This window comes from Delphinapterus leucas, chromosome 14, assembly GCF_059928025.1.
Source record: "Delphinapterus leucas isolate spDelLeu-1000000601 "Yukka" chromosome 14, BTC_Dleu_Yukka2, whole genome shotgun sequence".
NCBI lineage: Eukaryota > Metazoa > Chordata > Mammalia > Artiodactyla > Monodontidae > Delphinapterus > Delphinapterus leucas.
Window position 1 is genome coordinate 17,859,892 of NC_143142.1, and position 24,848 is coordinate 17,884,739.

Consider the following 24,848-nt stretch of genomic DNA (forward strand, 5'->3'; position numbering starts at 1 on the left):
GCTGCAACTAGAGAAGGCCCGTGCACAGCAACGAAGACCCAACGCAGCCAAAAATAAATAAATAAATTTATTTTTTAAAAAAAGATCAAGTATCTCATACAACCTCATAGTCTAAATTCTGTCTCAGATCTGAAGGTTACTAGAGTCTGAGGGAGTTCACATGACACCAGAGCAGGAGCAAATAAAACTCTTTTGCATGAATATAAAACGCCTTCCGAGAGCTCTTCAAATAACGTCACGATCTGGGGATGTTTGCACCTCTGACCACCTGACTTAGGATTGGCTGGGTCTTTCCATTTAAAATCTGGAGAAGTCAGTAAAGAAATCACATCTTGTAAAGATCCCCCAAGACACTGTTAGAAGGAAAAATTATTTAGAAAACAATGTCTATACCTTTCAGCTTTTAAATTGAAAGACCTGCTTCCCGGGAACTCCCCCTCAGTCCTGCCTGTTTATGTTAAAATAACAGTAATGATTGACGTGAGAGATATGATTACGCACACAGTGAATGCCCAGAACAAAACGTCTGAAGGAAACAAGTCCTGGGAAGCTTTATACCAAACTGTGCCTTGTAAAAGATGAGGGGATAGTGCCTCCCAGGAGGAGGAGGGACAGACAGAGGACGGTTCACGAAGACGCCTCATTTTACTTTGTGCTGCTTCAAGGCTTTTACTCTGTACTACGCTTCTTAAAAATGAAAGAAAATTGTGTCTTTCTAGCAACAGAGGACCACCAGAAATGCTTTACTCTCAGAGTCTGCTTTTAAAAAAAAAAAAGAATAACAGTCTGAGAGATTGGACATCTATAAGAAACAGAATTCTCTTCTTCTTTTTTTTTTTTTTTTTTTGCGGTACACGGGCCTCTCACTGTTGTGGCCTCTCCCGTTGCGGAGCACAGGCTCCGGACGCACAGGCTCAGCGGCCATGGCTCATGGGCCCAGCGGCTCCGCGGCATGTGGGATCCTCCCGGGCCGGGGCACGAACCTGCGTCCCCTGCATCGGCAGGCGGACTCTCAACCACTGCGCCACCAGGGAAGCCCCAGAATTCTCTTCTTGAAGACAGAAGCTTTGGGGGCCAAAATCTCCCAGAATTGCCTTGTAGGTAAAACTAAAGCCTAAACTATTTTGGTGTGTGGAGCTGATGAAAGTTTGCACAGGGATCCCCAGCAACATAACCATTTACAGAAGCAAAGAAAAGGTCCTTCATCTACATTACATTTTGAGCCCTTTACATCAGCTTCCCGCAAACAGCCGCGCCTCTGTGCCCGCATGCAAGCCTCTGTCCAGGGGCTGCCCTCACTATGTGTTAAATTCCTATTCACATGGATGCTGGCTGAATGGTCAGTGACCCCAGGGAGGGGAGGAACTCACTTACCACTATCTCTCCACCTTTTCTCCCGTGTCCTCTCAATTGTGCGTTCAGGCTGAGGTTTTCCGGGTTCCCTGTGAGCCGAGGACCTGCATCTCAGCCAGCTAGTTGCTCACTGCCGTGACTGTAAATGTCACTTTTAGATTAACTGGCCCCTGCCATTTAAAAATATCCCCAGAGCGCTTAACTTTCAAGACTCTGAAGAGGAGGCATAACCCAGGTGAAATGGGAGCAGTTCTGCCTCCCTCCTTTTAATCCCATCACTCGCTTTATTTCAAAATCCCTAGATATCTAAGCCACGGCGCAGCTAAAGTCCAAAGTCATTCTGGCCCTCCTGTGACATGCTGAAAATTAACCCCATGCAGGTTGTTGGGTGTTTGAGAAATGGCTTCTGGAACAAGCCCACAGTGAAGGCTTGAATGGGTTAAGATGATCGTTATCAAAAACTCTTCTGGCTCCTCTCCCCGGAAGAGATTTTGTAAAAACCTCTCCAGGAAGATGCCACTTGATGAAATGTTTCCTATTTTTCGGGACTTGTGGGGGAAAAAGAAACAAAACAGCTCCGTTCCCAGCCAGGGTCAGCTGGCTCTCGCTCAGGCTGGCGGGGAAGACAGAAATCCAGCCTATGCCACAGTGACAGAGTGTTCTACAGCTCGAGGAGAGCCCGAGGCATGTAGGATAAAGGTCACGTCCAGGTCCAAGCCAGAGCAGGGAAAGCAGAGGCCACACAAAAGGGCATTGCAACAACCGATGGGAACATACTGTATATCACAGGGAACTCTACCTGATGCACTGTGGTAACCTAAATGGGAGGGAAGTCCAAAAGGGAGGGGATATCTGTACGTGTATGGCTGATGAATTTTGTTGTGCAGTGGAGGCTAACACAACATTGTAAAGCAACCATACTCCAATAAAAATTTTTTTTAAAGTGGGGGTGGCATTGCATTGTGCTCCAAGAAAAGCTAAGGGGGACCGCAGTTCAGTGGCTTGGCAAGTGGAAAAATCTGTAAGGGCCCTGAACTGATGCAAAAATGATTTCAATAGTGACTGTGCAGGTGCAGCCTTCACCATGCCAGAGCAACTTCATTTCTGGGCTTGTTTTCCAAGAAAGAAGAGTTATCAAATAGTGGACTTCTTGGAATTTTCTTCATTGGACTTGTAAGCGGGAAGCATATTTCTCACCTGCTGCCGTGTCCTCTTGGAGCCTGGGTATCACAGCGGGAGCCTGGGAGAGCAGCACATGTGTTTTATAGGAGCTGGGGATGAAATAATGCAGCTCGAGGACTCAGCCGATGACGGTGCTTAGATTATTTATCAAGCCTACTTCACTCTAGAGTAGCTCATACAATCCTTCAGAAGAAGCATCTCTCAAAATATAGACATGGTCTCCTATGTCTCTGGGGAGAGCCATCTGTGACTCAGGGAAATTTCGTTAACACTCCATCGAAAATCCCTCCTCGATGACTCCAAATAATTGTGATCTGGGCAGAGTGTCAGGAGTGGTAATGCTATTGGGATTTGAAATCAGGTTGACTTGAGTTTGAATCCTTGCTCTGTCACCTGTGGCTTTGGGCAAATAGCCAAGCCTGTTTCTTCATCTAATTACTTCACCACGTGGTTGAGAAAATTAAACGAAATGGTGTGCACTGAACTTCTAGCATGGTGGCTTGCTCATAACAGGCACTTAATATTTTTTTTTAATGAAATTCCTTATTCTCAAAAGACTAGAAACACTTCCCCCTCCTGTTCCACACACACAAAGAACTCCTTCTGTGGCTCAGTTCTCCCTGGACACTCTGTTTATGGCATAGCATTTTCTAGAAGCCAGATCCCCCCTTCATCACCCCAAACACCACTAACTGAGAGGGACACAAGGACACAGGAAGTACACAATTGAGGAGCAATGTATTGATCTCTGGGGATGCCCCTCTCACGAATATCTGCATTTCCAAACATACTTCAGAAATTTAAAAACTGGTTCCCACTGAGATCAAACAAGGTCATTTACCAGGACCCTCCTTCAAGTAGCCCAGAGCCCCCACCAGTTCTTTCTTGTACACCTTGAAGCTTTGACAAGGATGAAAAGCCACTGTCACACACACAGACACCGAAAAGTTTGCTTCTCCAATCCAAAACTCTTAAGGCTTTTTATACCAGGAGCAAACTGAAGCCAAAGAGGAATTTTAAGAGGGAGAGAATGTATTGTCTAATAATGAAAGCATACCCACAACATGCTACAGTTTAAAAAAAAAAATTCCCACTCCTTGTCCTTGCCCCACTGGACTTAAGTCACAAACAAGATAGTAGCTTTCACACGATTAATTTATAACTTAGGGTTCCCAGAACAACGTTTTGCATAACTGAATGTCTCGTGTTTCCAAAAGCCCTCAGCAGATAGATACTACTCTCCTTGCCTGAGAAGGGAATCATTTGTTGGCTGGGCTCTCACAGGCTCCCACAGCAAGCCACGCGGAACTGGCCAGGCAGTGGGAGGACGCAACAGATGGGCCCCATCACTGCTGCCATCTGAGTGGAAGTACTAGAGCAGGGAGCCAAAATCTACGGCCCGTGTTGCCTGTTTTCCTATGGCTCCCGGGCTAAGAGTGGTTTTTACATTTGTTAAATGCTTTATAAAAAAAATCAAAAGATTGTGACACTCACAAATCATATTAAATGCGAACTGCAGTGTCCATAAAGTTTTATTGGAACACAGCCACACCATTCATTTACATTTTGTACGTGTAAATGAAGAGTTGAGTATTTCCCAGAGACGGGATGACTGCAAAGCCTAAAATATTTACTATCTGACCCTTCATAGAAAAAGTATGCTGATCCCTGCTCTACAAAGCCAAGACTGCCTTTGTGAAAATTAGTAAGAGGAAACCGCAACTGAAATTGGAAGGCCTGTAGAGGGAGCTCTCACACCCTCCCATTCCTCATCAATTACCCCAAACAGGAAGACATCAATTACAGATCCCAACCAGAAGAGACATACCTAGCACTCCCAAATACAACTACTTTACTACTCCAGCAGGAGGAAGATTTTCTTCCCGCCCGGTAACAAGCCCAGCCAATGGAAATGGCCACAGCTCAGCCAATGAGAAGCTGTTATCACCTGAACTTTTACTTTCCTCCAATGAACTTTCATTTTTCTCGTGTTGATTTCCTTGTCCCACCTTCCTTTCTATAAAAACCTGCCGTTTTGTACAACTTAAGTTCTCTCTCTGCTTGCTAGATGAGATGCTGTCCGATTTGTGAATCATTTAATAAAGCCAATTAGATCTTCAAATTTACTCAGTTTAAATTTGTTTTATAACAGATTGGTGGCAGTGAGGGGATCCAAAGCAAACTCCTGATGACATTCGGGGACAATGAGCAATGGTTTGCGTTCACTGTCTTTCTTGCCGTTTGCGAGGGCCATTGGTAAGTTCCCCTCTGTTTGGGCTCCACCCTCTTTGCGTTCAAGCTCGCAACCCCATTGGCTTTCCTTTACAGGGCAGGTCATCTTGAGCTGGCAGATGGTTCTACCTGAAGCTAAGTCCCTAGCCTTTAAGACCACAATTTCCCAGATGGAAAAATCCCAGCCCTTCAACTCCCTTCTGGATTCCACTTTGGGAACTGCTAACAGTTTAGTCTACAATTCCCCATTTATTTGGAATCCTCCCCCAGATTCCACCTTGGGAACTCCTGGTAGCAGATGCAGCTCATTTGTTTGGAATCAACCCACAGTCCTCATTCTTTGGGGCCTGGAGGTTAAACCCTTTCCCCACTCCCCAGATTATTAGTGAGGCTCCAAGAAACCCAAAGACTTAGCTAAAAGAAACAGATCCTTTATATCCAAAGAGGTGAGCTCACCACCTTCCAACACACCTGCTTATTTTGTCTAAGAACTGTGGTCCCAGAAGCTGTAGATATCTACAAAAATGGCAAAGTCTTAATAAAGACTACATAGAATTACAATGGCCATCCTGGGGAATGTTCCAGTCAGACAAGATTCTTCATTTAAGAAATACGCTAGATAAAAAAAAAAAAAAAAAAAAATACGCTAGAGAGAAAGGGATCCCAAGTTGAACAAACAGATGGGACACCTATTTCAAATGGTATGCGGAAGCTACCAAAATGCTTCAGGATTCCAAAATAGTTTCACTGGAAGATTCATTGCAAAAGGATAATTAAAACAATTAAAGATGCAAAAGTATTTAAAACAACACCTAGGCCTCCCCCTTTTCACCCTCTTAGCAGTTCATTATCAAAACATTGGCCCAGGGACTTCCCTGGTGGTCCAGTGGTTAAGACTCCGAGCTCCCAACGCAGGGGGCCCAGGTTCACTTCCCTGGTCAGGGAACTAGATCCCGCATGCCGCAACAAAGCTCCCGAGTACCCCAAATAAATAAATATATAAATATTAAAAAGAAAAAACACTGGCAGAGAACTTGATGTCTCAGTTGTAATCACCTGGGACAGTGGGAAAGTGGTTGTCCTTAAAACTTCATGCAAATTCTTCAACATCAACTTAAATGCCCCCATATGGGCGCCTACCAAAGTTGACGGGACGCTGAGGGATTTTCTGGTAAACTGCTGTGTTATTCCCTTTAACAGCCAAGGGGAAACTACAAATACAACTCATGTTCGCACTGCCAGTAGTATTTATTGTTTGCCCTGGCTAAATCTTGACAAGATGTTTGAAAGGATTCAATAACTTTATGATCAGAAAAGTGGAAGCTGATATTCAGAGCCTGATGTAATTTTTTTAGGCTCCTCCCCTAAGTTAAAATGAACTGTGTACCCAGAGAGAAAGAAACAGTCCAACAATAAGTGGAGGGGTCTGTCCATCCTTTTTGCCAATCCCCAAACCTCCCCTATTGTAATAGATCAGGACATTATAGAACTGTCCTGCACAAAAGAAGGAAAACTTATAATCTGTTTCCATCTGTTTATATATTTGTGTACATGTATATAAAGGTATCTAGATAGATATATAGAGATAAATAGGTAGATATAGATATTAAATGTGAGATATTTTTCTACTTCCGGATGGTATTGCTAAAATTATTTTGTAAAAGAGCTCTATTTAGTTGGTTTGAAGGTCAAGCACTTTTAAAGATTGGGCATTCTAAATTCTCAGAAAAATAGAAACTAACCCAAATGCCTCATGTGATCTGGGATAATCTTCAGTAAATAAAAGCTAGTTTAAGTTTGTTGGCTTAAATAAAACAGGCATGTCTTTAGAGTTTTTAGCATTAAATATAATACTTTTATTCTACCTAGGCTTACAAATTTGTCAAGAAAAATAACTCGGTATGATGAAATTTTCATAAGTAATCTAAACATAACTGCTAAGGGCAAGCAAATTAAATAAATGTAAGATAAAAGGTTTTTTAGGTGAACTTTTCAGATAAGTTTCACAAATCTTTCCGGCAACCTGAAACTTTAGAATTTTGCTAAGTTAAGTTAAATGATAGAAACTTATTGAATATATGGATCATTCCCATGTAAGATAAAATATTGAATATTAATTACTGATCATAGGTTTATCTGCTTTTGAATTCCCACTGCAGAGAAACGAAGTGGATCTATTAGTAAACATGTTTTAAGCCACACCAAAAAGCATGTTTCTATAAACTATTAAAAGTATTTATAAATTTGCCAAGCCACAGAATGCTAATATTAAAGACAGTTCATAATTACTTCTTAGTTTTCACTAAAAATTAAAGATTTCTCAGGGCTAAAAATTCTAACATATGTTATTGAAACTACTAGAAATAATAAGGGAAACAACCCTGTATGCAAGGAAAGGATGTGTTTTGGGTAAGAAAAGGCATGAAGAATAAAGATGCATTTCTGTTAAGGGAAGTGAGAGTAATTTTGTCTAAACTAGAACTTCTGCTTATGAAGGACAAATTTACCTTCTGTAGTCAAGTGGTTTAAAATTTGGATTGCTACCAGAAGGGTTCTGGAAATAGGCTTCAATATTATGTAAAATTAAAGCTTAATTTTCTTTCATCTGCTGAAAGAACAAGTTTTCTGGAATTGTTGATCTGCTCCTGATAAAAGATTGTAAAACCTTTCTCTTTAAAAGTAATTTGCCTAGAAAGCAAAGATTTTGTGTTTTACCACAGTGATCTCCTGTGCTCTTTGTCATCAGGTCCTTGGTTCCTCAGGAAAACTGAGTCTTCTTAATATTAAAAGAGCTAAAGTTTTGCTAACACCTGTATAACCTTCTATATTTTCCTGTTAATTTTATTTTTGTCACTTTGGTTAAATAACTAAGTAATGTTTTACAGTAACCTGTGATCCTATCTATGCAGTGTTTTTAAACCTTTTTTTTTTTTCCATATTTTTAACAAGCTTCCCCAAATCAAATTCTAAATGAAGTCTTTTTGACCTGGAAGAAACTTTGGGATTTTCCCACAGGGCCCCTGGAACTTACCAAAATATTTGTTAAACTAATTAGGCTTATTTGATATGTTAAATTACACGAGAAGCACTGTCAAACAAGAAATAGTACTAAACATTTTTTTTTTAATATTTATTTGGCTGCACCAGGTCCTAATGGCGGCATTAGGGATCTTCATTGCCGTGTGTGGGATCTTCGTCGTGGCGTGTGGGATCTTTAGTTGCGGCATGCAGGCTCTTAGGTGCGGCATGCGGGATCTAGTTCCCTGACCAGAGATCAAACCTGGGCCCCATGCATTGGGAGTACAGAGTCTTAACTGCTGGACCACCAGGGAAGTCCCCACTAAGCTTTTTCTATGTTGTGTTTGTACAGGTATGTAAGTGTTCCAGAAATTGTGTGAAATTCCTAGAAATCTGATAGGACCTGGTACAATGATTATCACTTGTAATTCTAGTTATTATCTTAAAATGTTGTATGACATCCTCTGGGACCCCAATAGAAAATGGGCAACAAGTAAACGATCTTCTTATTGCTATTCTCTTACTTTCTGAAATTGCTGTCATCAAAATTAAGACTCACACTAAAAGGACTGAACCTGAGTATCAGGGAAATGTCCTGGATGACTCATTCAAAGGCAACAGCAACAGAATCTATAAAGACTGTTAACACATGTGGATGCAATCCGTTCTGCTTCTGCAAAAAATCATCCCTCACTGCCAGACTTCTGCCATCCTGATGTCCTTGTAAAATGGCAATGGTCTGCTCCTGAATCAGAGAAATTAAGGTGGGTAAACAATGGCTGTAAACTAAATGAATGGTCAGGGCTCTTGGAAACCCAAGACGGCTGTCTGGTTCTTCCTGGAACCCTGGCAAATCCCTTTTTTTATTTTTCGTTTGTGTTTACATTCCTTCATCCACCATTGTACATTTAAGATGACTCAAATTATGAATCACCATTGGTGGGGAGACGTCTACAAAACTGCAAAAAACAGACTACCAACGATTCTGATCTGCCAGGTCCATAATCCTGGAAAAAATATTCTTGCTCCTGGAGCCCTGAGACCCTTGAACACCTGCAGCTGGACTTCATTCAACTGCCACTTGGCCTGGCTCCACCCTAGAAGTAATTTCAATGGAATCCCAAATGCCACTGTGTTTAAATTGTTCCAAGGGCCCGTTTTATAAAGTGAGAGTACTAAGCCCACCTAACCTTGTTCTTTGCTTCAATCTAACCCGACCCTGGGATGGGAAAATGAGGTCTCTCGAGTATCTATATAAGAAACTCTGTGGGGCAGCCAATGTAATCAGGCCATTTGTAAGCTTATTGACATACCCATGTATTTAGACAGCCTTTCAATATGTAATAATACAGTATACGAGCCTTGGTTGAATGATGCTAATGCCTCTGTAACAATGAACGGGTCCATAGATACTGTCACTTACGCAGGAGCCTTATGCACACCTCCTGGCTACATCTTTGTATGTGCAGGTTTTGGTTTAGAACCATCTTTATGGTTCTGTGTAAAGATGGTTTTGTTATGTTGTTTTAAATTCTGCTCTGCATACTTGTTCAGTTTTCTACCTCCTGTTTGTTGGACCTTAGTGAAAACGATGTGCTTAATGAGGTGATGCTAGCTCAGCGCTTTGAGATGATTTCCAACGCTTACAACCTTGACAAAATACAGACTTGGGATAAGAAATGCCTGCGAGTTCTCCCTACTACTGTCTCTTGTTACTCAAATGTGGCCTCAGGCAGTTTCTGGTCGGTGCACTTTCCCTCCAGTGTGGGACATGACACCCAGAAAAGGTCTTTCCTGGCACCGAGGAGTGAAGGCTGAATTTGGAAAGCCTGTCTCTGGATCAGTGATGCTTTTCGAGGAAGATCTTGATCAAAAGGCGGTAAATGAAAATTAATAAAAGGAAACCTCAACTAAAACTGGAGTTGCGAGGGCCTGGAGAGGAAGCTCTTATGCCCTCTGGTAACTGACTCTGGTCGGATGCCCCAAAGTGTCAATCACAAACCCCAATGAGAAGCCACTGTCACTTGGACTGACTCTCCTCCAATGAACTTTCATTTTTTTCGATGATTTCCTTGTTCCACCCTCCTTTCTACAAATGCCTTCCACCCCTCAGAGTATGTCTCTGCTAGATGAGATGGTGCTTGACTCATGAATCTTTTAATGATGCCAATTAGATCTTCATTTACTCAGCTGAACTTTTTAACACCTTTTACACATCTCTGCATACCCAGTGACCCACTGCTATAATCATAGCAAATCTGAAAACACGTGAAAAAAAGTTACAACTACACAGCTAAAAGTTCATCAAAATTAACCTTGTTTCTAAAAAATCAGTGATCGAATTTGTATTTCTTTTTCGGGGGCGGGGGTGGTCATAGACCATTTAAGATGCTGCTCTGTGTTCTGTTTAAAGTGTCACTACACTTCCAAGGTTCAATATAATTTCTTAAAAAATTAGTTTGCAGGGGCTTCCCTGGTGGCGCAGTGGTTGAGCGTCCGCCTGCCGATGCAGGGGACACGGGTTTGTGCCCCGGTCCAGGAAGATCCCACATGCCGCGGAGCGGCTGGGCCCGTGAGCCATGGCCGCTGAGCCTGCGCGTCCGGAGCCTGTGCTCTGCAACGGGAGGGGCCACGGCAGTGAGGGGCCCGCGTAACTCAAAAAAAAAAAAAAAATTAGTTTGCTTTTCAATTATCTGTGGTACCTCAGAGCTTTCTGCTTCCTCCCTACTCACAGCACTGCATTAGGAGATCGGTGTTAAAACCTCACTGATAAACATTCTTCTCTCACTTCTTCTTTGGATAAAGGGAATCCGTTGGAACGCTTAGTGGAGGACCCCAAAGTTACCAGAGGGAAAACTGCAAATGCATCTTCGTGCTGATTTTGCACAATGTGGGATCATAAACCCTTCTTTTCAGACATGAGAAAACTGAGGCCCAGAGGGGAAGTAATCTTCTCAAGCAAGTTTCCAAATCCCTGCCCTCCTAAGAAACGTGTTAGACTGGACGTTCTCACTGGATGCGGCCCTTCTCGCGCACTTAAACACGAGCACCCGCGTTCCCAAGGCTTCTTTATTCTTTTTGCTCCCTTCATCAGACAGCAGGGGACACCGACCTTTTCTCTGGATGTTCCACCCCAGCTACTGGAGCCAAGTGCTGCCAGGTCAGTGGGCCACCATCAGGGGGTCTTCCCAGTGCCTTGGCCTCACACCTCAAGCCCAGAGAAGAGTCTGGAAAATTAGCTGAGGGAGGGTGGGGGGAAGCTGCCCTCGCACTGTTGCAGGGCTTGGCAGTACACGCAGCCATGGTGAGCATGCCAAGATCCGTGGAGAAATGCTTTTTCCAGTCCGAAGTGGCTCCTTTAGGGTCCCAGCAGACCCCGACACCGTTCAGCCCCCATACCCCCTCCACAGCGCCCTCGCCGACTCCTGCGCGCGCCCCTCCCGGGAACCCGGCCCAGGGCTTACCGAGGCCTGGCGCGGAGGGGCGGGGGGAAGGGGGAAGGAGGAAGGGTGGCACGGAGGCGGCCCTTCCGGCCCACACTGGTTGTCTTGGCGACCGCGGGCCGCCCCAAGCCAAGAGCAGCCTGAAGGGCGTCCGCCCAGGGCCCAGAAGGAGCAGGTACCCAGCGAAACTTCAACAATCTTTTATTTCCAAACTCTCGCGGGGTTAACCCTTTAACCCAGCTAACAGCAAAACAGCGCTCTAACGGCATCTGGGATGGAGGTGCACACCTAATAAAGACTGCCTCTTAAAAAAGGATTAAAAAATATATATATGTACACATCTGCGTTAAGTATCTTTTTTAAAAAAGCAAAATTCACCAGTGTTGCCGAAAAAAAATCCCAAAGTGATTTCAGTCTAACCGCACCCCTACCCCCCACACACGAAAAAACATTGGCAGTGTATGCTGGCACAAGCCCCAGACGAGATGCAGCTAGGAAAAAAAGCATCTTTCCTCTTAAAAAAAAACAAAAACGTTTCTCCTCCTTTCTGTTCAACCTCCATACCTTATTCCCAGAAACACCCAAAGAATTACATAACTAATTGCATAGACTAGACCCAGTTCACTTTCCCCAGCCTCCAGAAGTGAAAGTTCACACCAAGGATGGTTCCTTAGCAATTTTTGCCAGTACGACGGTCAGGAACTCGATCCCTAATTTCTGGGAACTTGCAAAAACCTCAGGCTTCCTGAGGGCTCCGTGAAAGATCACGGGCCAGTGTACCTGACCAAGACTGGAACGCCAGGCTGGGTAAAGAAAGGGGGCCTTTCCAAATAAAAACACCCAACACCACAAAACCTAAAGTCTAACCTGCCAGGTAAAAACAAGTAGAAGCTGGCTGTACCAAAAAGGTGCTTATCTCCTCCCTGCTTGAAAGTAATAACAAAGGGGAACAGAGTCCAGAGTATTTGACCTCATCTCCCTTCCAAGAACCTTGACCCACAGGCAGCATATTCCAGGCCAGAGGTCCCAGGGAGATTTTTGTGCTTCTGGCCAGGTAAAGCTGCTCCCAGGCTGCCTGGTTCACTGCTGCTCCTCGGAAAATGTGTGCCCTTGTGCAGGGTGCTGAAGAATTAGGAGGGAAATTGTTTTTTGACTTTGACTTCGTAAATGACAGATACTTCAATCACAGCTTCTAGAAAACCACTCAAAGACCCCTGACCCCCAAGGGTCAAGGTCACAGATCCTTCCAGTTGATGGGCTCTTTGCCGGACTTCTGCAGCAGCTCATTGGTTTTAGAGAAATGCCTGCATCCGAAGAACCCCCTGTACACCGAAAACGGCGAGGGATGCGCGGTCTGCAGCACGTGGTGCCGCTTCTGAAAGAGGAGGAGACGGGGAGTGAGATTGTGGGGACACTCTCAGGACTTTAAAAAAAAAACCACTCTGGCTGTGGCGCTTTCTGTCAGCTCTGCCGCTCCCCTGTGACCGCTCTAAATTCGCCCACTTTCCTCACGGTGTTTGGTTTACTTGCAGCATCCACACAGGTCCGTGCGTTCATCCTCCACTGGTTGGTAGAGCCACTACCTGGGCTAGGCCCTAAGGATGCAGAGCACCCGTCTCTGCCCTCCAATGGGCACTCTCGATAGGACTCGTAGGTGCCCTTGTCCTATGACCCAGCAGTCCCACTGCTGAGACTGTTACTTGGTAAAGGACACCATGATGCACACATCTCCACAAAGATGCAGGCATGAGGAGGTGCACGGCTCCTATCAGGTAAAACCTACTATAAATCCAGTGTTATGCAACAGATTACAAATATTTTTCTAAACTTCTGTTAACACAACACCACACAGCTACTAGAAGAACAAGATCAAGCTACATCTGCTGACACAGGGAGACCTCTAAAATATGTCAAGGGGGAAAAAAAAAGCAAGAAAAAGTGATAAATGCATTAAATTAAAAAAAATTCTTTGGTAGGGGGGATAAGACCCAAGACACTATTTATAGTAGTTCCTTTAGGTGAAAGATTGTACCTTTCTATGCTGTTTGCATTATCTCACCACCAAAATAGAATACTTAAAATTTTTTAAAATGTCAACTGTAGTTAACGTAGGAAGATTCTGGACCATTTTTGCTTTCTTCTTTATTCTTTCCTGTATTTAAATAAAAATCACCCAACAGGGCTTCCCTGGTGGTGCAGTGGTTAAGAATCTGCCTGCCAATGCAGGGGACACAGGTTCGAGCCCTGGTCCAGGAAGATCCCACATGCCGTGGAGCAGCTAAGCCCGAGCGCCACAACTACTGAGCCTGCGCTCTAGAGCCCACAAGCCACAACTAGAGAAAACCCGCACGCAGCAATGAAGACCCAACGCAGCCAAAAATAAGTAAAAATTAAAAAAAAAAAAAATCACCCAACAAATAATCGTATTTCAAGATACCCCTGCCTTCAAGGCTGGGTTGAGGAGGGGCCATCAGTGAAGCCGGGCAGCCCAGTGTGGGTCAGGGCATGGAACCCCTGGCCCTGCCACTCAGCACTGGCGCAGCCCCAGGGAAGTCACTGACCCTCCCTAGGCCACAGGTCACTTTTCACCTGTGGACTGGAAGTTAACAGCAGTGTCAGCTCAGGAAGATCCCGTGAAGAACAAAAGATGGGTCGTGCGCGCAGAGCATCCCGGGAAGGGATGCAGGCCAGGTGCTCAGCACAGGGTACAGCATATGGGGCAGGCCCCTGAACACGAGAGCTGTGTGCATTATAAAGGACCAGTCAGCCAGCCTCCAGGGAAGGAAAAGACCTCTACATGCTGGACAGAGGAAGCAGGACGTTCAAAGGCAGGCAGGGGAGTAGGGAGCGGGGAGAAGTCCAGGTGGTTCAGGGGGCCTGGAGTTCACAGAGGGTGACAGGCAGGCCGGGGCCGTGCCCAGACCCCAGCTCATGAGCCCAGGTTGAGGGCTTCCAAGGAGAAGGCGTCTGAACGCTCTGCTCTGGGCAAGATGAGATGGGGCTGACCTGAGGCTAAGTTGGGCAGGTGGTGGGGTGGCTGAGAAGAAAGTCTGTGTATGACTGGTTGCAGGAGGTGGGGATAGATACAAAGGGTGGAGAGGGGGAAGGAGAGGGGGAAAGAAAGGGAGGGGTCAAGAATGATATGCGATTTCTGGTTGGGCAACTGGGTAGACAGCGGTCCTTTTTATCCTTGGGCATCCAGGGGCCCAAGTTTAGTGAGGGATGGACGAGGAAAGGAGAATGGGAAAATGTTGCATTTGATGTGCTTTCAGGTCCCTAGTAAGGCAGCAGCTGAATATATAGGTCTAGTGCTCAGGAGACACCCCGGGTTACAGATGTGCAACTTGGTTTTTAATGGTCAATCTACCAGTTTTTTTTTTTTTTTTTTGGTTGCACCATGCAGCATGCAGGATCCTAGTTCCCCAACCAGGGATCGAACCCAGGCCCTCTGCAATGGAAGCACGGAGTCCCAACCGCTGGACCGCCAGGGAAGTCTGGTTTTTAATGGTCAAGCTACTTTAACAACTGTTTACTTTCAAACTGAACCATTATTAAGATTACAGATACACTGAGTAAGGGCGCTTCTGACCACAAACCTCCCTAAGACACAGACTGGAAATCACTCCCACACACACTTCATTACCGAGATAATCAGATCTTAGCAGTTAGTTCGTTCATGCCAGGTTTTATTCCTACTATTCCCTTCACGAAAAGAAAAACACCTCAAAACATCCTGTTCATTCACAGAGAACCTTTAGAGAAAGCAGCTCTTCCATCTGACCTACACGCCCCCTTGCTGCTTGCATCCATGTGTATAAAGACACTGGACGGGGCTTCCCTGGTGGCGCAGTGGTTGAGAGTCCGCCTGCCGATGCAGGGGACACGGGTTCATGCCCCCGTCCGGGAAGATCCCACATGCCACGGAGTGGCTGGGCCCGTGAGCCATGGCCACCGAGCCTGCGCGTCCGGAGCCTGTGCCCCGCAACGGGAGAGGCCACAGCAGTGAGAGGCCCACGTACTGCAAAAAAAAAAAGACACTGGCCGGAGATGTCAGACAGTAAAGCCCAGTGCCTACCCGAGGCCAAGAAGAGTTGGAACGGATGGGGACTGGGAGGGGAGGCCTTGAAATCCTTTAGTTTCTAACCATGTGAATCTACTACCTTAAAAAAGGAAAAAAGGCCTAAATTATGAAATAAAGGTAGAACTCCACTTAAGGGAAAATGGAGGAGATAACTGACATGTGAGTCAAGTCTCTAAAGCTGATGGCTGGCTTGGAACCCTGCCACCCTCGCCCGTGGGCTGGGCAGGCCTCCCCACGGGCCCGCCCAGGTGAGCTGGCTGCTTGGATCAGAGTCCGAAGCTCTATTCACCGCAAGTGGGCAAGTGACCTCGCCTCCCTGAGCCCCAGTACAAAGCAGGGTCAGCGTATCCCTCCCACCCCCAATAGCCTGCGTCGAGGTCAGGAGAGATGCTGTGTGAAAAGTGCTGGACTTGCTCCTGACACCTGTTTGCACGTATCTGATACACCATAAGCTACTGCCATGTCGCCTCGGTTCATCCCTTTACCTCACTTATGACGTGTTTATGCTATGATTTCTCCCCCCACTCTCACCGCCCAATTCAGTGCCTCCCAGTAGCCCAAGCTAAACACTCCTCCTTCCCGTCTCCCTCCCTCCCAGCCCCATGCCCCCTCCTCCCCTTGCCAGTCTCCTTCATACCAGCATCACCTCCAGTCCGGTCACAGGCATCCCAGAGAGAAATGCCAGTGCTCAGCACAGAGGGGAGGCAGGATTAGGATGGTTTTAGGACGGGGTTTAAGGGGATGAGGCAGGGCATTCAAGGATGACTTCTGGTTTTTAATCTCAGCAACCAAGTACACGCAGGTGGGTCGGGGGAGGATGCGGTGGGGTGGGCAGAGACTGAAGAGCTGGGTTGGTGTCGGGGACCAGCAACCAGGGCCCAGGTTTAATAATTATCGCTGACGGTGTTTTCATGGGGGGAGGTTACACTTGCGATTAAGTGGAACTCTTCATGTTTTCCATATACCCTCAAACTTGTTGAAAGCAAGAGACTTACCTCGCTCATCATCTACTGCATCGTTTGTTACATGAATGGAACCTGGGGACGTGTGTTACCTTTCTGTGTCTGCAGCAAGTTTATGCCAGTGTTACCAACTGCATCTAAGCAGAAGCTGGCCAGCTGCTCTCCTCATACACAACTAATCATTTCGTCTGAGTTCTGTTCAATTTTCTTTCTTTCCTTTTTTTTTTTTGGCTGCGCTGTGTGGCATGCAGGATCTTAGTTCCCTGACCAGGGATAGAACCTGTGCCCCTGCGTTGGGAGCACGGACTCTTAACCCCTGGACCGCCAGGGAAGTCCCTGAATTCTGTTCAGTTTTCGATGGGAAACCTAATCCTAATTATCACAGTTTTAAGGGAAAATAAGCTTCATTTTAGGACATGATCTTTCTAGGACCACATAAAGGGACTGCTAGAATTCTCTAACCTGTTTAAAAAAAAAAAAAACCCAAAACATACCCTATCAATGGCACTGCCTTTCTTCTGAGCATAAGAGCCCCAGAGCAGGAAGACAAGACCGTTCGAGTTCTGATTGAGCCAGGACACAACAGCATCGGTGAACTGCTCCCAACCTCTCTCTTTATGAGAATTGGCCTGATGCGCCCGGACGGTGAGGACGGCGTTGAGCAGGAGAACACCTGCGAGCACACAGCGAAGGAGGTTCAAGGGGGGCTGAAACGTGGAATCTAAGATTCGACACAAATGAACATATCTACGAAACAAACTGACTCACAGATAACAGAGAACGGACTTGTGCTTGTCATGGGGGGGGATGAGGGAGGGATGGACTGGAAGTTTGGGGTTAACAGATGCAAACTATTATATATAGGATGTACAGCACAGAAAACTCTTCAATATCCTTTGATAAACCGTAATTAAAAAGAATATGAAAAAGTATATGTATATGTATAATGGAATCACTTTGCTGTACAGCAGAAATTAACATTGTAAATCAACTATACTTCAATAAAATTAAAAGAAAAAAAAAGGGGGAGGCTGAAACGAGTTGGCCTAAACACCCAATAATGGGCTCAACACATGACGAAACCACCCCGAGATGTAAGCTGGTGCAGCCACCTGAAATCAGGTGGTGGAGAAAGCATTAGGACGTGACCAGCTGGTGCCTCTGTGTGAGATTCATTTTCACCTCTGCACTTTCAAGACCGAACTTCTGAGTTTGCAACAGTGACCGTGCATTATATCCATCATCAGAAAGAATTGTTTAAAAAAATATACCCTGGGCTTCCCTGGTGGCACAGTGGTTGAGAGTCCGCCTGCCAATGCAGGGGATACGGGTTCGTGCCCCGGTCCAGGAAGATCCCACATGCCGTAGAGCGGCTGGGCCCGTGAGCCATGGCCGCTGAGCCTTCATGTCCGGAGCCTGTGCTCCGTAACAGGAGAGGCCACAACAGTGAGACGCCCGCATACCACACACACAAAAAAGAAAAAATACCCTAACTGATATGAAATAACCCTGGAAAGTAACACAAGGAGGCCAAGACGTTTCACTGAAACAAAAATCTCACTGCAAGGAAAGAGCAGATATTCTTTCCTTATCCTGATTATAGTTTGTTAAAAAAGGAGAAAGACGTCCCACAGATAGGTATTAAACACACAAAACATAACCCGTGTGTCAAAATGAGAAAACTTGAGGCCACCTTCTGAATGGTCGAAGTTGAGTGGTTCAACGTAAAATATGAATGACAAGGAACCAACTTTTCCCTTTCATGCTATGATTAAAACATGAAAAACACTGGCTGCAGGATAAAAGCGAGATACATTTTTTTTCACTAGATTAGATTACTGGTTTATTACAAAGGATATTAAAGGATGCAGTCAAGTCGGATGAAGAGGTGCAAAGGGCAAGACAGAGGGAAAGGGCACGTGGCTTCCATGCCCTCTCTCAGCTTGCCTCTCTCTCCAATCTCCATGCGTGCACCAACCCAGAAGCTCTCCAAATATCATCCTTTGGGGGTTTTATGGAGGCTTCATTACATAAGCATGATTGATTAAATCACTGGCCACTGGCAATGGATTCAACCTCCAGCCCATCTCCTCTCCCTGGATATCAGGGGGTGGTGAGATACATTCTTTGACTGACAAAACCTTAGCCATTTTATTAGAGCTCTCTGGTTCTTCACGGGTATCTTTTAAAAATATAAGCAAGCTAGACAGAAAAGACAGTTGAAATCCATCCAAAACACATCTAGCAGTGGCTGGTTTACCTTGCCTGGCCCATCCGGATAAATCTCCATGACCAGGATGAACAAAACCATCTATGTCTGTAGACAGTTCTTTATAAATGTTTTCCAAACTGAAAGCAAGCCAGAAGAAAAACAAACAAAAAGACAGAATCTTAAGCACAATTCGGAAAGTCCAGGACCCTCCAGCACACACGCGAGTTAGTCTGCAAAGCCAGCCCTCGCGGGGGGGGCGGACAACAGGACGCACTGCACTGATTCATGGGAAACGCTGCCCTTCCTTTAGACAGGCACACCTGCCAAACGCCTTTACTTCGGTCAGTGCTTGGGTTTAAGGAAGAGAACTTTGGAAAACCTAAGCAAATTAGCCCAGGAGTTACCACCCCACTCCCAAGTGATGGATTTAGTTTATACCTTTAATGTTCATTATTTGTAAATGATATGTAAAATCCTCCAAGGCAGGGGTTCTTAACCAGGCATGATATGGCCGCACAAGGGACTGCTGAAAACGTCTGAAGACACTTTTCATTGTCACAAATGGGGTGGGGATGGGGCGTGCTGCTGGCATCTCGAGGCCAAGGGTGCTGCTAAACATCTTACCACGCACACGGCAGCCCCCCGACCACAAAAACCCAGCCCCACATGTCAGTAGTGCAGAAACTGAGAAATCCCGCTCCAAAGGCTAGTGACGGTCCCACAAACAGGTGCACCTGTAATTTGAAAGTGATCACAATTGGAGCTGAGCCACCTGTAAAGCCTGCGTACCTGGGCGGGGGTGGCACGGGCCTTTGAACACTAAAGCAGAGCCCATGAGCTTGATTGGGTCCGTGATATGGATCCTGTCCCAGGACGACAACCTTCACCTGTGAACACCAGATGGCGAGGATCAAACACTATAGTACAGGCAGTCTGAACGGACACCTTGGCTGGCTGATAACTTATACAAAAGACTCCTTATACTATGAGGACAAGGGCAGGCCCCCCTCCCGGCCCAACTAAGAGCCCCCAGAAGGGAGCAGGTGACTTGAAACCATCACTGCATTACCCAGTTATCCTTCCCTCAGTCACCTGCTGCAGTGCCCCCTCCCTTCTCTGACCCACGTGTTTGAAACAAGCTGGGGTCAACTTTGCTTTCATCCCCTTCGTTTTTCAAATTACAAAAGGAAATACGCCCTTGTCACAAGTACGTCCATCCAGAAATATATCAAGATCTCCCGGTCATCCCTACCCCGTCCTGATCCAACCATTTATAATCACCTATTGATATATAATGAGGGTCATTGTACTCATCGCCCTACATTTCTGTGTTTCTCACATCATACACTGTAGGCCTCCTTTAAGTCAACAGAGCTCAGCTGTTGATGGGCAGTCAGCTGGTTTCCCAGTTTTTTCCCTTAAAAAAATAATGCAGTAAACATCCTACTACATGTATCTTTACATACTGCTGCTTTCATTTCTATGGAATAGATTCAGAAGAGTGGAGTTGCTGGTCACAGTATTAAGTGTATTTAAAATTTTCATCGACATATGCCAAATTGCTTTTCCACGAGCTGAAGAAACTCCAGTTGCCCAGCAGCAGCATATGAAGGAGCCTGCTCCCCTGGACGGGTACGCCGCGGAGACACCGTGGGTTCAGCTCCAGACTGTCTCATTAAGCAAACATCGCGATAAAACAAGTGACGTAAATTTTTTGGTCTCCTAGCGCATACACGATATGGTAGTCTATTAAGTGTGCAATTGCATGTCAAAAAAAAGTACGTATCTTAATTAGAAAGTACTTTATTGCTTAAAAAATGCTAACCATCATCTGACAATGAAAGGTCGCCACAAACCTTCGATTTGTAAAAATCGCTGGACCTGCGAAGCGCAATAAAACAAGGTCTGCCTGTGTCCTCTTAAGGGATGGAACCAGAGGAGAATGAGGTCACTGTCACCGTCAGTGGTGTGAAAATACTACTAGGCCTTTTGATCGGGTGCCCGCCCACCCACCTCTCTTCATTCCCACACTTTTGCCGTGTTCCTTCTTAAGACTCTCCTTCCGTAGCCAACATACACTTTATCCTTCAAAATCCAGCTTCAGACGTTCCCACAATCAGGCAGCTTTCATGGGCCTCTCCATTCCTCCGGTTGGTACTCACACTGCCCCTGGCATATTCCCCAACATGAAGCAACCTGTCCGAGCGGGGAAGCTTTCCAGTTCTGGTCCCGGATAAGGACCTCAGAGGAGCCAGGTAACATCCCCTACCCTCCACATGCTCATTGGCAAAGAAGCCCCACCGGGCCATCTGATCCTCAGAAGTCTCATGCACTTTTCTTAGTCTTTCTTTACAATATTGCTCATTGGTACTCAAAACAGGACATACTTCAAACAAGGGGCAAACTAGTACTGAATTTAATAGGACTTGTTTTTTTTAAGCTTCATAAACAAGGAGGTGCGTTCGAAGTGCCTGCTCTGAAATGAAAACTGTGAAGTCTGCTAAGTATTAGGAGCGTCAGCCTTATCACGATGGCTTCTTCAGCAATTTCACTTCTCTTTGATTTAACAGGTGCTTATTAAATCACGGGATTCCTACCCTCAGCTTACAAAATCAGTAAGGCAAAAGGAGAACAAAAAAATGGAACACCTCCAATGCAAGCAGATACTAAAACCCCACATCACAAAGGAAACCCACATCACAAATATAGTGGGGGACAGGCCTCCTTCCGGGAGGTGCCAGAGATGCCTCTAGTTGGTTTTCAAAAGACAGAAGTAAGGAGAGGGTCACCGCCCTGTCCAGCTCCAAAGGAGGAGAATGGAAGGTGGAGGTGAGGCTGGGAAGCAGGAAGTGGCCGTATTCACCCTCAGCTTTCATAGTTTGCACCGTGGGAAGCCACAAACAAGCTTCTGACAGCGAGCAGCCATTGTATATACACTGAACCAAAGCAAAGGAATCTGTTAACAGGAGATGTGTTCAGGCCACAAGTCAAGAGTTTGAAAGCATCAACGGTAAAGGATGGTGTGGTCAGACAGAAAGAACACTGAGCCGCAAGTCAAGGTGGGACCCCCGACAACCACTTGAAAAAGACTTAACTGCTTCGTGCCTCAGTTTCCTCACCACCACACTTTACCTCTCACGGGCATGGGGTTGGTTTAAGGATAAAATAAAATACAAGTGAGAGCATACAGACCCACGGTTTACATACATACTTTTCTTTTTTTGCTTTATGAACGGCACACAGTAAAAGTTAAACAGGGTATGTACAGGCTAAAATACGGCCCGCCAAACCTCACAATTTCAGTATTTTATTTATTACTGAATTATGGACAGTGGCTTAACTCCAGTGTCCCTAATTAAAAACTACCATTTGAGTCCTACTCCCCTTTTAGTAAAATTCATCCACAACTTGTACTTACATCTCTTATGTCACACATTTGGGTCCATGTGAAGACTTGCTGCGGGGGTGGGTAAACAGTGTAATGTTTTCTTTCTTCTGCAACAAATCCCATAAGCTGATGTAAAGATAAACTAGATTTACAATCAGATTCTCACTGGAAAGCATAAGAATTCAATAAGAAAGCTTCTAATGCAAGCTACTGGAAGAGCTTTTAGCTAGCTCTTTGCCAAGTTTTATCTCCAAATTCTGCGTAAAAATCAACAGTTCCCCTCCCGACATTTTAATTCCCTTCTCCTTTCTTTGGGCTGCGTCAAAGTTGATTGGCCTGACAGCCTTGATTTCCTGCGGGTGCTAACCCCTCCCTCTTTTGTTTAAAGGGCAGGTTTCATTCAGTCGGGTTTGTGGTTTTACCAGGCCACTCTTTCCTTGGGAGCAGACTAAACAAACGGGTTAAAAGAAGCTATGAGGGCTTCCCTGGTGGCGCAGTGGTTCAGAGTCCGCCTGCCGATGCAGGGGACACGGGTTCCTGCCCCGATCCTGGAAGATCCCACATGCCGCGGAGCGGCTGGGCCCGTGAGCCATGGCCGCTGAGCCCGTGAGCCATGGCCGCTGAGCCTGCGCTCCGCGATGGGAGAGGCCACAACAGTGAGAGGCCCGCGTACCGCAAAAAAAAAAAAAAAAAAAAAAAAAAAAAGAAGCTATGATATCACCTCATAGTCTTTTAAAAATCTTAAACTGGGCAGATTCAAAACATCATGGCTGTATGTTGAAGGAGGGAAAGTAGGAGCTCACGAAAGCAATATCCTATAAACGTGGGCTTGGCCTGCTATATTTACAAGTGCCCGCAGTCTCCAACTTTACCTTAATAAAATATGGTTTCCCGAACTCCCCGCTGAGGTGCTTCTTCCAACTCTCACCAAAACCTACAGGCACATTGCGCGCTGCGAGTCTGAGCAGTGCGGCGGCTTTGTTCCTCTGGATGCGGACCAACTGCTCGGGGCTCAGTGGCGACGAGGGCGGCGTGCCGGGCTCCTCCTGCCCAGCCCGGATCTTCTTGGCGGGGCTGGCCTGCAAGCGGTCCCCGCAGAAACGGGTCACGAGCTGCAGCGCACCTCTCCCGGGAGCCCGCAGCTTCCGTCCCCAACCCAACAGCCCAGGGTAGAGGACACCCATTCTTGGGGTTTCAGCCCCGCTCGGCAGGCTCGTACAAAACCGGACTCTGGAAACCCAGGGCTGATCCCAGTCCGGCACTAACAGGCCGCTGCCCCAAATTTCGAGTTTGGTACCAAAACAGGGCAGGAAAAAAGTCTGTGAGCAAGGCCCGCAGCGCCTCGCTAGGGGTTCGCGGAGAAGGGGCCCAGCACCCAGGGCCCCGCCCCGCGGGTCCCGCCACTAGCGTCCCCACGTGGTCTTTTCGCGGCAAAAACCCTCCCCTCCAGGACCCACCCCCCTCCCTCCTCTGATTGGAGGGTGAGCCGGGCCCCTCGCCTCTGATTGGCGCCGTGGGCCCCGAGGTTCGCCTCCATTGGCTGACCCCTCAGCATGGCCGCCGATGAGGCGCCACGGCGGCTGTTTTGAACACGTGGAGGCCCCAGTTTACCCAGTCAGCCCCATGTTCCAGCAACCCCTCGGTCGCGCGGGGTCCGCCGCCCTCCTCGCCCTCTTCGCCCTCCTCACCCTCCCTTCCCCCTGACCCCCGGCCCCACGAGCGGTCCCCGCCGCGCCTTACCGCCTCATCCCCGCTCTCAGCTACCGCCGCCACGCCGTTCCACTGCTCGGCCGGCTCGGAGCTGCAGGCACGTCGCTTCCTGGAGGGGCTCGGGGAGAAGAAGGAGTAGAGGGTCTTCTGGCCAATCATCCTGGAGCCGAGGAGGGAGCGAACGCGCGCTGCCCGGGGACCCGCGAGCTTGGCGCTAGCCGCGGCGGTCAGCAATTGGCGCCAAGCAACCCGCGCATGCTCCGACCGGGGGGGTGTGGGCGAGGGGGCAGCGGAGGTCCTAGTGCGCATGTGTGGGAGGGGCCGCTGGGTAAGGTCCCTGAGGCGAAGTGGGGCTCAGAAAGGTCTTTAGAGCGGGCGGGGTTCCTTAGGTCGGTTCACTCAGATGTTTACTCTTTCATTCATTCTTCTCACCCATCATACCTCTGCCTTGGGCAAGTCCCTCCACCTCTCAGCCTGTGAAAGAACTTAAAAGTACCCGCCCCGTGGGTTTTTTTGTGGGAGTGAAATTAGCTTTAAAATAGTAATTGTTAAAAAAAAAAAAAAAAGTAATTGTTTTGCTTTTAGTTGTCCAATTTTCACGACCTGTTTTACTGACGACAAACCAAGGTCTAGAAGCCTAACCTGTAAGGTTTGGGGGAGACTTTAACAGAGGTCATTAAGGTTAAACTCCAAACTAGTCATCCTCTGAAAGACATCCCCATACACCTGGGATTCTTCCCCTCTCCCTCCCTCCCCACATCCAAACTGTGGACAGGTCCTCTTGGGTTCATCTCCATAATAAAGCCCAAATTCAAATGCTGTTCTCAATCTCCGGTCTACTAACTACAGTCCCAGCGGGTCTTCTCTTTTCCTACCTAATCATCTTTTTGAAATGTAAATTACACCATAATAATCCCCAGGTTAAAATCCTATAGCTTCCAAATATGTTTGGAATAAAATCCTTGCTTCTACATACATACAGATGGTCAACAGGCACAGGAAAAGATGCTCAACATCTCTAATTATTAGAGAAATGCAAATTAAAACTACAATGAGGTATCACCTCACACCAGTCAGAATGGCCATCATTAAAGTGTCTACAAGTAGTAAATGCTGGAGATGGTGTGGAGAAAAAGGACCCCTCCTACACTGTTGGTGGGAATGTAAATTGGTGCAGCCACTATGGAGACCAGTATGGAGGTTCCCTAAAGAAACTAAAAATAAAGTTATCATATGATCCAACAATCCCACTCCTGGGCATATATAG

The 24,848-nt window shown here is 46.5% G+C and overlaps 2 protein-coding genes across 6 annotated transcripts in view; both read right to left on the reverse strand.

The window, feature by feature from the left end:
* Positions 1-21,991, reverse strand: part of ACACB (acetyl-CoA carboxylase beta) — a 141,439-nt gene extending 119,448 nt beyond the window's left edge. For 4 of the 5 annotated variants that reach the window (XM_089894597.1, XM_022551013.3, XM_089894598.1 and 1 more), the window contains exon 1: positions 21,902-21,991. The gene's annotated coding sequence lies outside the window, so the exon portion shown is untranslated. Of the gene's footprint in view, positions 1-16,765; positions 16,856-21,901 lie in introns of those variants that run through there. The other variant, XM_089894596.1, reaches the window with a different exon arrangement.
* UNG (uracil DNA glycosylase) lies at positions 706-23,816 on the reverse strand. Its single transcript, XM_022551016.3, has 7 exons — positions 23,612-23,816; positions 22,744-22,950; positions 21,902-21,997; positions 19,273-19,370; positions 18,532-18,620; positions 16,766-16,944; positions 706-12,603 (listed from the first exon to the last, which is right to left on the reverse strand). The coding sequence occupies exons 1-7, from the start codon at positions 23,738-23,740 to the stop codon at positions 12,463-12,465; spliced, it is 939 nt and encodes a 312-aa protein (XP_022406724.2). The 5' UTR covers positions 23,741-23,816; the 3' UTR covers positions 706-12,462.
* Positions 23,817-24,848: the final 1,032 nt, after the last annotated feature.

Coding starts and splice junctions, on each gene's coding strand:
- UNG (XM_022551016.3), bottom strand. CDS start 23,740: ATGATTGGCCAGAAGACCCTCTACTCCTTCTTCTCCCCGAGCCCCTCC. Junction 22,951..23,611: donor CTGAGAGCGGGGATGAGGCG/GTAAGGCGCGGC, acceptor GACCGCTTGCAG/GCCAGCCCCGCCAAGAAGAT. Junction 19,371..21,901: donor AAATGTGTGACATAAGAGAT/GTAAGTACAAGT, acceptor TGGTGTTCACAG/GTGAAGGTTGTCGTCCTGGG.